This window comes from Phaethon aethereus (genome assembly GCF_964289735.1).
Source record: "Phaethon aethereus genome assembly, chromosome: 8".
NCBI lineage: Eukaryota > Metazoa > Chordata > Aves > Phaethontiformes > Phaethontidae > Phaethon > Phaethon aethereus.
The window spans coordinates 27,076,390-27,091,548 of NC_138584.1; the positions used below are offsets into that span (position 1 = coordinate 27,076,390).

At 41.4% G+C, this 15,159-nt stretch overlaps 1 protein-coding gene across 2 annotated transcripts in view; it reads right to left on the reverse strand.

Annotated features, from left to right (window-relative positions):
* The window catches only part of LOC309407560 (BEN domain-containing protein 5), a gene marked incomplete at its 5' end in the record, with an annotated part of 952,618 nt that overhangs the window by 436,588 nt on the left and 500,871 nt on the right, over positions 1–15,159 (reverse strand). For both annotated transcript variants that reach the window (XM_082003109.1, XM_082003108.1), the window contains one exon: positions 14,141–14,180. In XM_082003109.1, the coding sequence (XP_081859235.1) occupies positions 14,141–14,180 (40 nt within the window). The remainder of the gene's footprint in view (positions 1–14,140; positions 14,181–15,159) is intronic.

Genomic DNA, 15,159 nt, shown 5'->3' on the forward strand with positions numbered 1-15,159 from the left:
CATCCAGAGTAAGTCCATCACAGATGAGCATCACTCTTGCCAGCCACACTTTAAGAAAATCAGGAGCGTGCAAGTGTTCTGGCTCTGGAACCCAAATGGATCATCTGCCTGAGCTGCCTGCCCAAGTCCTGGAGAGAACAAAAGTTCCATTGTGTCTGTCTTCTCCATGTTTCTTAGCAATGTCACAACAGCACAGGACAGTTTGAGTTGCAATAAAAGAAATCAGGCAGCATTACAAACGTAGCTGTAATTTAACTCTGCAGCATTTGCACGTGCATCTGAACTGGGCTGGGTGTCTGTGCTCCAGTGAGGGAACTTTTTGGAGGTAATACCAGCATGGACACTGTTTATTTCTGGAACTGGTCATCTGTGAATAATGGATACAGATAAAATACAGGAGAAAATGTCCGGCTTCACCAGCCATTGATCCGTGAACCACTAAGCTGCATCAGGCAACACAATGGTGTCATTTAAAGTTTCAGGAACTCCCTGTAGATTTACAAAGTCATTCAGCTGTTTGCTGGATAAGGTTTGAAGCTAAACTGATGAGCTATGCCATCTTATGTCCAGCTTTTCAACTGTTCATATAGATAAGTCCATATAGATACTGTTCATATAAACGAGGTTTCTTTTTTGCATTTAACTCGGCAAATAAAGAGCTAAACATACATGGTACAAAAGTTTAATCCAAAGTGTCTCCTTTGCTGTTGAAAATGATAATAAAATTTGAAATAAATAAGAGATAAAATATGTAAATATTTGAACAAAAATGTAATTAAAATAAATGAGAGAACCTCCTGTTTTCACAGCTGGCCATTGGTGCTAATTGCCAGCCTCATATTTCGTCTTCAGGACTCACTTGATTAAAGGTAGCCATGGCATACTTTCTGTCAAGAAGCCATTCATTTGTATAAAGATACATAACTCCATACACCCACAAAATAGCAAATTCAGTCGGACGATTTTGCAAGACATACTAGTGCTGCAGCTTCACTGATCTTCATATAAGGGGGTTGCTCCACTTGGGGTATATGCAAAAGCTTTTCATTACTTGTTGTATTTTGGTTTTTGTTGGTTTTTTTTAATTTTTAATATCACCTGCTATTGTTTTTCTATCTCCTCACTTTCAAATGCGACATAAAACCACTCAACCTCCCACTAAGTCCATTCACCAGCAACAGTAATTCTGGTAGAACAGAAGTTACGGGAACGATGCTGCACTGCTACCAATGATTTAATTACAAAAGCCATCTTAGTAGACTCACGCTATGTATCAAACACCAAATGGACAGAAGCCAGGAGGCTCCTCCACTCCAGCCCCTGGTATATCTCAACCTTGGTGTTGAGAAACTGTCTTCTCCTGGGATAAGAAGCTAATTTAATTATCTAAATAATGATGCATCTTTCTTGTTTCATCCGGCTGCCTTCTTTGGAAGAAATGGACAGCTAAAGAATCTTAAATAGATTATATCCTAATTAATAATTAACATTTAAAGCAGATATACAAAATGGCTCGTAGCCAAATGGGAAATAAAACCTTTTTTTAAAGCTACAATTAATTTATTTGAGAGATGAAATGATAAGAAGCACCAGAAAATGTTTAGAGACATTTATCTGCACTTTGAAATAGAAGTACTATGACCTGAAAAAATTATGGAAAGGTTCCTGACATCTCATCCTCCTTGATAATAAATATTCTTCCATGCTACTTAAGCAAAATGCTGAGTAGCAAATACACAACAAATCTCCTACCCCAAGAAGTTTGTTTTTCCCACCTCCACTCCTATTTTTTTTTCCCCTTGTCTAAAAAGTAAAGAAAATGTATGAAATTAAGCCAGTGTAGAAAAAAATCACAGGATTCAGAGGGGAAATCCTTACATCTCTACTTATTCTCATCAAAGTCTGAAAACAAGTGAGATTCAACACCAATGAGCTCTATGGATTCTGTTACATCAAGTATTGCAAGACACTTTGCTGCCATTTTTAAACCCCAGGCTGCTAGGCTATGAATATAGAAAAGGATATTCAATACTTGAAGACAAACCTGAAAACATACATTACATTTTTATTCTTTTTTTAAAGTAAATAAAGCATCCTTTCCCCCATAACTCCAGCAATGCATTTCAGTACTACCAAGTTCAGTTTTAACATTTGCATTTACTCAATCCCTTTCTACCCAAAGACCATTTTCTCTTCCCTCAAAACCATGGCTGCTTTAATCCCAAAGCCCAGAATACGTTTCAGCATTGACAGCAGGAGCAGAAGCTGAGTAGCCAAAGCAAGATCTGGCACCTGTCATGGCTGATGTCACTCCTTCTACCTCAGATCTCCACCGATGATGTTTCCCTCTGTCCTGCATATTTCTGAAGCAGCAGGCATAGATGGTAGCCTCCATCCTGCCTCTTGACATACAGCAATTTGGGTGGAAAAAATGTGGAGGGTTCAGTCAGAGCCTCCTTCTGGCAGGTGCAACAACAGAAATAACCAGCACATGAATCTTCTTGCACCCCGAGCACCTGTGACACTCTTGACAAGACCTTGCCAGCTCCATGTGGTCATTGCTCCAAGCCTCTTGCTCCCTCGGTGTCCCCTCCCTTCAGCGTCACTCAAGAAGTCCCACCACCAATGCTGCTCACTGGCTTGCATGACCTTCTCCTCCCTCCCTAAAGTTGCCTTGTCTACTCAGGTTGGAAGATTTGCAGGCACCAGTGACCAACAGGTCTTCTCCAGAAGGAGATTGTACCTAGCAACGTGCAGGATCTACCTGCTGGTTGATCCTTTGGTACCACTGTAATAGGCAGGGTAATTATAAATTGCCATCCCGTGCCAGACTGTACAGGCCAAACTGGCCAAGATGTGTCAAATGGAAGCTGCTGACACTATCTTTGAACAAGCCTGAACGCTAAAGGAAAGGAAACAGACCTTATTTTTAAAGGCTGCGCTAGGAAAACATCTCTGCGGAAAGTGAATAATAAATATACTGCACGCCATAGTAATGTCCATGGGGGGAGGTAAGGGATTGCTATAAAACATAGTATTCTAACTACTACAGATGTTGCTGCTAGAATTTACAGCTTTCTCTGCGTGCTTATCTCTCCTCACCAGTTTCTGCACATTGAATCCCATTCAAACGTGGGCCATTTTAAGCCATCTTTTTATTATTTTAACCTTTTTTTTTTAAGCTACAATTAATTTCTTCTGTGCTATTCTGTAATGTTAAATAGATTCAAGACCTGTATTTAAAAGCCACATGCAATCCTATTTTGGCACATGTAAATTACATGCAAATACATTCTAAATTAGTTTGTTTATCACTTCAGAATTCTAATCCAAAGGTTTTGTTTTTTCAAATTTAGTTTTTATTCTGACATGTTTACAAATGAGTTTGACTCTGGAAAATAACTTAATAAACTCAGGGTTAGCTATGCAATTAGAGGAGGCAACTGGGAACCGTAAAACCTGGAAAACAATATTTACATCTTTTGTACATCCAAGATCCCACTTTCTTTTCCTCCCTTAAATACATCATTTCAAAATATTGCAGTTATTTTTGTATGAGGACAAACAACAAGAACTCATTTTTATAACCAATGACCCCTCTCTCCAACAAGCAATTCATGGGGTAGCGCTGGATAAAATGCACAAAGTAGAAGATTTCATTATAAAAAAAGAAAATGAAATATAACTGAATTAACATTGATCATGACTTTTCAACAGCATTTCTTATTATTACAGCCAGGCAAAGTCTCCTGTGGGCAGTAAAGCTTTCCCATGTATTATTAGCCCTCTACAGAAAGCTATGAAAAGACACAAATCTGTTTTGTCAAAGGACAGAAGAGCATTTAGTTATAAGAGAAAGTATGGTCATAATCCATTGTTGGGTTAAAGGTGAAGAAAACAGAACTATAACACAAAGCCTTAAGAGAGTAATACTCCTGCAGTTAATTCCCGAACACCGCGGCAGAGCCGGCTGGTTTGTGGGGAGAAAACATTCTCAGGGCAACCTGACTTCCACACAGTTTATATTTATTAGTAGCCACTATTATATAGCATCTCTGTCTGTGCTAGGGACAGAGGCACATGGCACCACGGCTCCTGCTTCGGGAGGCATCTGTTGAGATGCCACGAGCGCCGACGCGGCCGGCGTGAAAGGCAACGCCACGGGCGAGGCGAGCACCCGCGCCTGGGTGCGGGCGGCAGAGGGACGGGGACGCCTTGCTTGGCCACGCGGCTGGCAGCGGCCCAGCCCAGAGCCCAAAGCAGCTGCCCCAGGTACTCAAACGAGACCATGTAGGAAATTTTTCTAGCGTATAGAACGCTACTCTAGTGCTCGAATACCAAAATTCAAGCCCCCTTGTTGCAGTGAGGGGCTTCGGTTCAGGACCACACACTAACGCAGCGCGTGAAGTTGCTCTTGGTGTCAGGTTTGTCACTACTTTGACGATTAGGGGTTTGGTCCGAGCAAGAGGCGCCTTACGTGCTATGGGTCAGAGCCCAAAGCAAATCTGCAGCAGGTTTAAGGGACCAGATGAAGATTCCATTTTTATCCAGCCATAGGCCCCGCACCCTCACAGTGCCCGGGAGGAGCAGCAAGCAGGTGGGTTTAGCACAGGGGATGACAGCACCACGGCAGAATTTAGCACCGCTCTGAGGCTGCCCAGAGGATGGGCAGGAACATCAGGGTCTCTGCAGATCATTCTTCCCTCCGGTAGCCCCCGGAGGATAAGGACAATGAATGCTGCTGTGTAACAGGGCAGGTAATACAATAAAAACATCAAGAATAATATCATCCCCTGCTGTCTCCGAGGTATTTCGAACACGTTCATTTTCATTCTGATTCATATGGCCCAGCAAATACAACTTTATGGCTTTTGTTGCCCTCCCCAGGCCCCGCCGCAGACCTTATCCCATACTGCCTCGTGTCCCTTCCCCTCCTCTGCACTCGCTGTCCCGGCACTCACAGCATCTACGCGGTCCGGTGCAGCATCCTGTACAGATACCACAGCTAGCTGCAACGTCAGAAGCAGACCGTGGCGTTAAAACAGTATTTCACCTTCCTTTAACCTGCTTTTTAAGGACACTGCAGTGATACTAGTGCCTAACGGTACTCACGTTATCTCATGTAGCAGCATCTCAGATAACTCCCTCCAATACGGCGCTGTGTGATGAACAAGACACTTTTCCACCATGGCTTATCCTGCACTTTCAGTCTGAATTCACAAAACCATCACACCTTCCCCATTCAAATCACTCCCAAAAATTCCTTTGTGTCTTCAAGTTACAAGTTCAAAATAATAATAAAGGCTCTCGGTTATCCCTTCTTGTGGGTTTCCCAGTGACCTTGGCTGACTGCTTTAACAGAAAATGTTCTGCATACCAAAAACTGAGCCCACTGCCAAGTCTTAGAAACAAACGAGCTAAGGAAGAATCCTTTGTGCAGTTCCAGCTCCCCTCTTCCTCAGTCCCATCTGTTGCAGCTATAAAATCATCACCATTTTGCCATTTTCTGTTACATCAGAGATTGGAAAAAACGGGTAGCAAAGAGGCACAGGAGTCTAGAAGGCGACAAAGACAGTAGCGGGCAGCTTCTCAAAAATGAAATGAAATTCTATTAAAATCATCTTTTATTTTTGACATTCTCTTTCCAGGTTTTCTGCCCACTGCCCCTTGCTTTGTCTATTTAAGTCACCGACTATTCAGGGGAATCTTGGTGTCACACTGTGCACCCAGCACAATGACATCCTTGTGGACTGGGGTACATGGGTGCTACTAAAATAGAAATGAAGCACAGTTAGCTGTATGTGCCCGGCTAGATTAAAAAAAAAAAAGGTCACAAGCAAAGGTTCAGGTCCAGGTACAATTCAGCAGCACTCGAACGACAGCACGCTACAGCCAGTAAAAAGAGTCGGGGCTTATCAGTCTCAGGCATAGCACCCATGTAACGGGGCTTGTCAGCATCTGGACCCACGGTGGGTTGGGTGAGCCTGCTGCAAGCTGCACAGCTCTGCTGTTCAGGTCTCTGCGAGCTCATGCATTTCTGCACGGTACTCCATTTTGCAGTGTCAATATAATCCTCTGCTGTCTTCTAGGTACTTAATACACCGATTTTCACTAAGTCTTGCTTAGGTCACTCAGCAGATAACTAAATACACAAACAAAGCCTATGTGAAGAGACTGTTCCCATACGGATGCCCTTGAAAATCAGAATTTTATTAAAAAGGAAGAAAGCTTTCCCTTCTCCATAAAAACATCTGATACTCAAGAAGGGGGGGGGGGTGAGAAAAAAAATGAGATTATTTTAAGTTTTCCTCAAGCTTACGCAAAAAGAGGAGCACAATACACCTGTGCACAGAATTGCTCATTCTCACTCTAAATGAGCCAGACACTCATTCTGCACATCGTGAAGTAAACCAGAAAGCATTATGTGCAAACATTTACAGCATAAAAAGCTGTGTCACCTGGGATACGTGCTGCCTCTGAAAATTCTGATCAAAGATAAAAACCAAGACAACTCCTTGTAATCAGTTATGCACAGATAGTCCTCAGCGTATGTGCAATTCATAAAAATAATACTAAAAACATAACATGGATTTACATGCAGAAATGAAATACGGACATGGACGGAACACTAATCTTCTGATTGGTATCTTAAGTTGACAATCCCAGTTCTTTAAGCCAGTCTCTGGCTAAACAGTGCTTCCTTGAAAAAATTTCCAGCAGCCCTTTAACCGCTGCCGCTCACAGAAGCGGAGCTGCAGAGGCGCAGCCCCGGACGGTGGGAAGGTTAACGCAGGCTGCAGTTGGGAAATCAGCACTACAACAAGCTGGGCGCAGGTTTTATTTCTGCGTAGGCAGAGATGATTAACCCCCCCATTCATCCCAAAAGCACCCACAGTGCAAAGCAAGCCATTACTGGGCAATCTGGCTTGTTTTAAAAGCGGGGCTGCGATGCACGGTGGCAAGCTGGACGCGACGTGTAGCAGGCTCCCTTGCAGAAGTTCCCCTATACATATGCCACCCTATATGTACACCGGTCGGAGGCAAACTGCAATGATCACCCCAAATTCAGAAGGGAAGTTGAAGACGTATTCAGGTTCCGGGCAAGTATGAACATGCTATCATCGTCATCCTCACTAATACCAAATTCACACTTTGACGTCTTTTATATGTCTTTTTCACTCAGCCTTATAACAGTCGAGTGAAGGAATTCGCATCGCAATGTCAATCCTTTCATCACCTTTACACCCCTGAAAACCTGTAAAATATTTATATTTCCACACGAGGTTTTAATCCTGTTTTGTTCTGGCTGACATCCTTTCGTCACGGGTCTTTACATTTTTGCCTAGGTGAGCCCCAAAGAGTATGCAGCGACTTAATGAGCGGATCAATTACTGTTCATAAGAAAAGATACTGTCTCTTTAAAGGTTATTTGAAGGTTGATTGCTATCTTATTGCTTATATCCTGCAAACCTATTCAGCCTTATGAATGAATTTGACCTTTTTATACTTACTGGGGAAAAAAAAACAGAACAGAAGTTAATTTAGAGCTCTATAATACAACACTTTTTCCCAGAGAAATGAAAGGGCATTCAAATCGATACCTGCACAATAACACTCTGATGAATGTTTGCACCCAATTTTCTCATTTTGCTAACTTGAGACTGGGCATTTTGAATAGTTCTCAAAGAACATATTCTTTATGTGCTGTGAAGTATGTGGTATTGTGTCCAAACAATGCTAGAGGATAATCATTATAGGAGCATCACTGGGCCTGAAAAGGTCAGTTAGTTAGAAATGTCAGCTTTCAATGCAACTATGCCGGACCGTCCTATGTAAGGATCCAATTAAAGGGACATGCCAAGGTGCATGGAAACGTCATGGTGACCCAGAATAATAATAAGGTATTGTGGAAAAGCTTGATATTTTTCTTCAAAAGTAATGGATTAGCCTTTAGAATATCTTCTCTGCAGCCTTATTTTGACTTCGCAAATATCACTTATTTTACATGTATCCAAAAAAAGGTCAATTTTTTAAAACACAAAGGTGGGGATGAAACAGCCTTACTAAAAGTAAATATTTTGCAACTAAATGGAAGAAAATTCTGTTTTCATTATTGGATCAAAAAAGTGTTATTTCAAGAGATCCCAAAACTGTGATATTTGAGATGGATATAGATGGTGTTTGGGGAGAGAAATGCGGATAGGTAAGGAGACAGGCAGAAAAATCAGGGTGGACTTATTCTCTTGGGACACATTGTGGGTGAAGACTATCTGTGCAGGGAAAAGACGGTGGGAACAGCAACACCAGTCAGTGAGTAGGTAGCATCTCTGCAGTTGTTATTCCAGCAAATCGAGAGGTATAAGTAAGAATTAGGAAGAATTAGGAAGGTACTGATCTGCACGAAAAAGTAATTACAAGCAACAGTAATGTTTCTCCTTATCACGGCAAATTCTTACAGCTCTTCAGATACAGTAAAGATGAGGAATCGGATACAGTCAAACTTCCTAATTAGCCTCAGGACAGCTGAAACCAACCTAATGGCATTAAAAAAAAAAAAAGTCCGCGTTTTTCTCTCTGCTTTCTGTTAGTACATCATCTTGCTAAAGTTTCAAGTCTGGAACAAACTTATTCCTATAGTTTCAGGGTTCAGCTAAGACTGACAACAGGGGAATTTCACTTTGAGCTGAGACTTTAGCATATATATATTTTATTTCTATGGTAGAGAAATTCTTGTACTGTGGATTCAAACAAACCGTTTGGGGTTTATTGCCTCTCTGAGCAATGAGGTGCGGTCCCACCAAATTATTTTACATTTTTGTAGGCAAATGGGTGGATTAACAACCAGTGTCTTAGTGACATGAGCAATAGTTTCACCCCTATCCATCACTGAGCATTAAAAGACTCAATAATTACTGGAAAGATAAGTCATTTCTTTTCTCCACCACCTTTCCAAATAAAATAGCACGTGAAGCTTCACTAACAAACATGAGCAGTAATTATGTTAGGCTGTTGAAAAACTCAGATGTTATCCCTTGACACATACTTAGACCAAAATTAATGTACTATTAATTAATAAGGACTAGCAAAAATAGTAGCTGAGTTTTAGCAGCAAACAACTTTCTGTCACATTTTATTACTCTGTATCATTTTTATTAATACCTGTCTTATAGCTTCATGACTTTGAGTTCATATTATTTTCATGCTTCAATTAGAAAGAAGTAGATAGCCAGACTATCCAGGAAGGTAATGGAAAAGTCTTGTAGCGGGGCTTAGTGGTGGAATTTATAGTTAAATGAAACTTTCAAATGCACTATAAAACTTCTCCTTTCCTTACGTAGTTTTACTTGTGGTCTCATAAGCAGTAATATGTAGAAATGCAAAACTTAATCAGCTAAAAAATATAGCAAATCCCACATATCACTTTATGCAATGCCAGGAGAGTAGAAATATATTTTCCTAACCAGAGGAAATTAACTAGGCAACACTCCTATATCTATAATTTAAAGCAGTAAAATATGTATGGCAGAAACTAAAGCCACCTTAAAAGAATTCAGTGTAGCAGTGTATCACAAATTAATGAAATGGAGACATTTTTAGAGCATGCAGCACCGACAATATTAAAGGGGGCAGAATATTTCACCACATAGATCAGTCTGATAAATACTTTCAAAATGGAGCTTTTTTCACCGTTTAAAAGCGTAAGAGCTTGAATATTTGGGGGAAGCACACACAAAGTCATGAACGTTTCTGATGAAATCTCAATGCCGCTCCACAGAGATCTGGGATATCTTACTCTGTCCCTGCATGTTAATCTCTAATGTGGTCAGAGGAAAATCTGAGTAAATCAAAAGGTAGGAACTATGGAGTCAGCTTTCACTTTATTTCACCTAAAACAGAGCTGAAAGAAACTTAAAGTACTTTATATTCCATGCTGTAGCCAAGCTGGGCGCTACGGAATATTCAACTACCCCAGGTTTTTCAAATGCAATCAATTTACTGCTGCCAAATGTAGTAGGTTTATATACATATGGGAGACATGGACCTACGGTGCCGATGAATTTCTCCTGACATTGCACTGATTTCAAGAGAATGTTATTTTAAATTGGCAGTAGAGAGACTGGTAGGGAAGGATAAAGCCCTGAGGACGGGGGGATCAAAGAGAATTTCAAAAGAATTTTCCTGATGGTTCTTGGATAATAGCACGTTAGCTATTTTCAAAGCCAATAGTTTCCAACACACTTCCATTTATGGTATCAATAATTAAAAAATACTTCAGTGGGAGATGAACTTACCTTACTGAGAAGAGAAATTGGAAAGCTGTGTTATTATCATAAACACAGGAGATGCAAAAAGCTTTGTCTCCATGGAAAAGCTATGGAAACAGGGATATCTTATTTGCAACTATTGAGTGGTTACCACAAAATGTGATGTGATTGTATGTGCGTGTTCAAAGGGTTACTAGAACGTGATCACATAGAAATTAAGGGCAGATCCTCAGCTCCTTTGTGCAACAGGGCCAAATTAAGCCACCTGAAGGTTCAGTCCTAACATGCGAAGTCAACCAGAAGAAGCGTTAAGGAAATGTTTTGGATCAAATTCGGAGGTAAAACTAAGTATAAAGAAAATTTAAATTACCAAAACTTAAATCTCATTATGTCCCACTCCCTGCCAGCAGATCCCTGCCAGCCACTAATGAATTTTTAACATCTTTCCCCCACCCCACTGCGCACATCAGCTCTGACTCCAGCACCCTGAACCGTACAGCGTGTTACACTCTAATTGTAACTCACATGTCAAGGGGCAAGAAGAAAGGAGTGTGGCGAGAGCATCGATAAATTCAACGTAACGTTCCTCCAGCTGCTCAGCAGTAAGGCAGAGCAGTGAACTCCCCTCCACATTTTACATGGGTGTCAGTTACTTCAAAGGAATATATTTGAGCACGAGGGAATCCGGCTCGCCCCCACCTTATGCATCATTTGTGTCTGGCTGTTTCTGGAGACCCACAGCAAAGCAAAGACTTCCTCCGGTTTGGGGCGTGTTGTGGAGCTTCCCATAGCTGTTTTTTTTAGGGGCGCTGGAACAGGTCAGCTCCGTGAGTGGCATACAAAACGCGTAGCTGGAGCTGCAGCTCTTGCCCGCTGCATTTCTTCCGTTTTCCTTTTTTTTTTTTTTGCCAGTTTTTCCCAGAGTGCCCTCAGTCCAGGTTACATATTAATGATCTATACCTGCTCAGTCTAACACACAAATGCGCTTTGAAGTCAAGCACCCGTTCGGCCAGGTTTGCAGAGCCGCGCGCACGTTGCTCCGTGTTTGGAAGCCCTGTGGAGTAAAGCAAGCGGCAGCGGTGGGTCGCCCTCGTGGCGAGGGATGGCTGCCCCGGGGATTGAGGGCACAAGGAACCGGTGCCGCTTCCTACCCACCGGTGATGCCTGGGGAGCCACGCAGCAGCCACGGCCACGTGGAACAGCGCGACTGCCACGACGTAACGTTAAGGTTTCTGTGATCCCACGATTTCTCTTTTGAATGTTTTGGCAGTTGTGTCTCAACATGCCTTAATTGACATTAGTGGTGTTGTTTTACCTTGCAATTAATCTCAATAATTGGCTGATCAATACTTGGAAATTTTTTTAGTGGCACGTGGAGAAGAGTTGTTGTAGTAACTGCAAGGGATCACCAAGTGATTCTTGACTAAACTACAAAAACTGGTTCGAGAATTTCACACACGCACAAAAGAAAGATGATATTCGTCATGACAGAAGTGCAAATCACAGAGGTCACCTTTGGTTTTGAAGTCCTTTGTCTGTTCTTACAATTAAGCAATAGGGCTTTGGTGGCTGATAGTGGTTGTGAGACACGGAGGACTTTCATACTATAAATAAAGCTGAGTGACCTCCTCCACGACTGACCTCCTGCCTGCGGCAAGGTGGAGAACACGAACAAGTCCCAGAGGATTAACAGCTGCAACTAAATAGCCCAGTTCCTAATTTTAATCAGTAAATTCAGAGATGACAGTGATTATGGCTGGTCTCGGCCATCATAAACGATATCACAACTTTGTAAAAGCAGACTGTTGATGTCAGATCTTAGAGCTAGGACTCAAAGAATGAAATATTTAAAAGTTGCAGTCTCCAAAGACAGATAAAAGCCTCAAGACTGTGATTGATTTTATTTTATTTTTGTATTTGTAAGGCCCAAACTAGACCCTTTAATCCACAGGTTGACGTTTTCCAATCCTGCTAGGAATTAAGTGCCTAACTCTTTCAGCCTCTTTGAAAAATCTCAGCTTGGGCTCTTAAGTAAGTTTGGCCTGATACAGCATGAGTCTTCTTTTAAAAATGCCTTTACTGAAAGCAAAACTGTAGGCAATTAATTATATAATCATGGCACAATTTTTTTTTCCTATGTAGCCAATTATTGTAGATTTCTGGCTAAATATCAAAGGGTAAAACTTACATTTCAGAAAAAGTGCATGTTATTGAAAACTCCCCCCCACCCTGCTTTTAGTGCGGGATGTCCACCTATGCAGTTGTTGAAGGCTAGTTTTGTATTTAGCTATTTTGATCCTTCCAACTAATTGCTGTGTTGATTTAGTAGACTGATGTATTAAACTGAGAGATCTGAAGCGGTAGCTACTTACTGTGATCACATCTATGCATGAACCCAACTTAGTCAACCTTTTCATTTTTCTAGTTAATACTGTATCCGAAATTATGGGGAAGGTATTATAAATTTGTTTTGCAGAAAAGTCTCGTATTAAGTTATGCTGGTCCCCAACTCTCCTTTTCTCTTATTAAAAAAAAAAGTCTGTGGACTTTGGTGCCCTTATCCAAGATCGGACTGTTTATTATGATTAAGACCTTCAGAGATATTTTTCTTTTTCCTCTAGAAATAGGGAATGCTGAAGATACGAAAAATGAAAAATGTGCCATGTTTGTCCTTGAAGTTACAGTCGGAATAGTGACAATGGCTGTATCACACTGTATTGTTGCTTTTATCAGCAAGTGCCCGGAGCATACATTAACATAATTGCAAACTGCATGAAAAGTGAACATGCAAAAATGTGATGCAATTGCCAATAGCCTCAAACATCTGTCCCAACAAAGTGTTCCTCCTCCTTATTTTAATTCTTATTATTTTTACAAGGTTAGTGAAGGAGAAACCATGTCACAGATGATATCTACATTTAGAGTGTCAGAACAATTATTGATGCGAAATTGTTATCCAAGCAAATGTGTGTCACATTTTGTTCACTTCCCATAACACCTGTTCATTTCGCTAGCACGTTATTCCCAGTTAAAGCCAGAACTCATTAGTCCCAGTTAAAGCCAACCTGAAAGCTTAATACGTACATACATTTGAAAAATTGAAAAAGTTAACCAAAAGGTAGCACTATTTAAGCATGGTGTACACCTGAAGCTGGTGGGAAGCAAGCTTCTGTAGCAGCTAATAGAAAGAAACTGAGCCAGAAAAACAGCAATAAGTTAAAAGCCACCCAGCCTTAAGAGCTGAGATCAAAGAGAAGCACTATTCAAACGATCCGCGTTTCAATTGCGGTGCCGAGACCTTGGAGACTCACTATGCCAAAGAGCCCAATACTTTCCCAATATAACAAGTTTTGGTTTATCTCCTCAATAGGCAGACAACAAAAGCCATTACGAAGCAGATCATTTAAAGCATTTTATTTTTACCTAAACTTTTTCTGACCCACTCCGGGCTTCTCCGCCCTAAGCCTGGACCTCCTGTCTCCACCGCAGGACAGAGGACCACCGTCTCCCTACTCCCTGAACGGCTCACGTTTGCCACCAAGGAAAGTCAAACTTGCATTTCTGTGATACTTGAACACACATCGTGAATTCGAGGGCATCTGCCCTGCAGACATACTGCTAACTGTAACCCCAGGAGGCTTAAAGAAATATCAGCACTCAATTCATAGAGTAAAGGTCTGAAGAGGCAGCTCTGTGAACGGATAACTGCCCGGGGCTTTGCCAAGCACAATATAGCTGTCACTTGTTATTACGTGAAAGATTTTCTGGGGAACAGTGTTTTTCATTTTGCATGCCAGAGACGGGGGAAAAAAACACATTTAGACAACCATCTCTTTAAGAAAAGAGGAGAGCGCCGTGCGGCGGAGCTCACTTACCAGGGCTGGTTATTGTCAGGAGGTCAAGCTGCCGCTTCTGCTGAAAAACAAATTAAAAAAGGAATTGTTAAAAGGGGACTAATTTTAGTGGGTCAGCTTAGACCTGCAAAGTAAGTGTTCTGACATTTATAGCAGAATTAATTACAAGTTACATGGCTCACAGTAACTCTTCTGGATGGGACCCACATGTACTTTATGAGGAAGAAAAAAACCCCTGGCTCAGTCCTTTTAATGTGTTTTTATTTGTACTTATACAGCGTTACTATTTCTTTTTTGGAACATATACTTGAAATGGATAGCTAGAAGCACAGATGGACTGATATATTAATAAAAGTGATTTCTGATTCCACACGGAAGAAGACAATGAACCACGACAAGAAACTCTAAGTTCTTTATTCATATCAATCACTGACTCATAGCCTGTATGTGATCAAACACAATTATATTGCCTTGGGGTGAACCTTTCAAAGACACATAAGAGGATCTAGACAAACTCAAGACTGATAAAAGGAAAGCTTCTTTTCATGCTGAGCACAGTCAGCCCATGGATCTCGTTGCCACCAGATATCCCTCACCCCAAAAGCTTGCCAGACTTGATCATCACTGGATATTTGTACAGATAGCAAAATACAGGGAGTTATATTGGCAAATAATAAATTTTAAACAGAAGAGTAGTTTCTGGAAGGGCTGCAAACCTTCACAGGGTCAGCCAACCTGTACTACAAGAAGGTTAGGAAAATTTTTTGCCTGGAACAGACTATCCCACCAATGCCTTGGTGATGGTGGGGTGCATCCAAGATGCAACATGTAGCTAAGGATGTTGCCTACTCCATGTTCCCAGCCTTAGGTGACCTCCACCCCATTGCCTCTCTGTAGCCTGCCACTGAAATCCATGTGCTCCTGGACCGTTATCATCCTTTTCAACCTTTCTGTGGGCTGAGGGCTTTCCATCACCAGCAGAGCTTTCCCCAGCTCACAGCCAGACTGTTACTGCCTCTTCTTCACAACACTTTCTAACT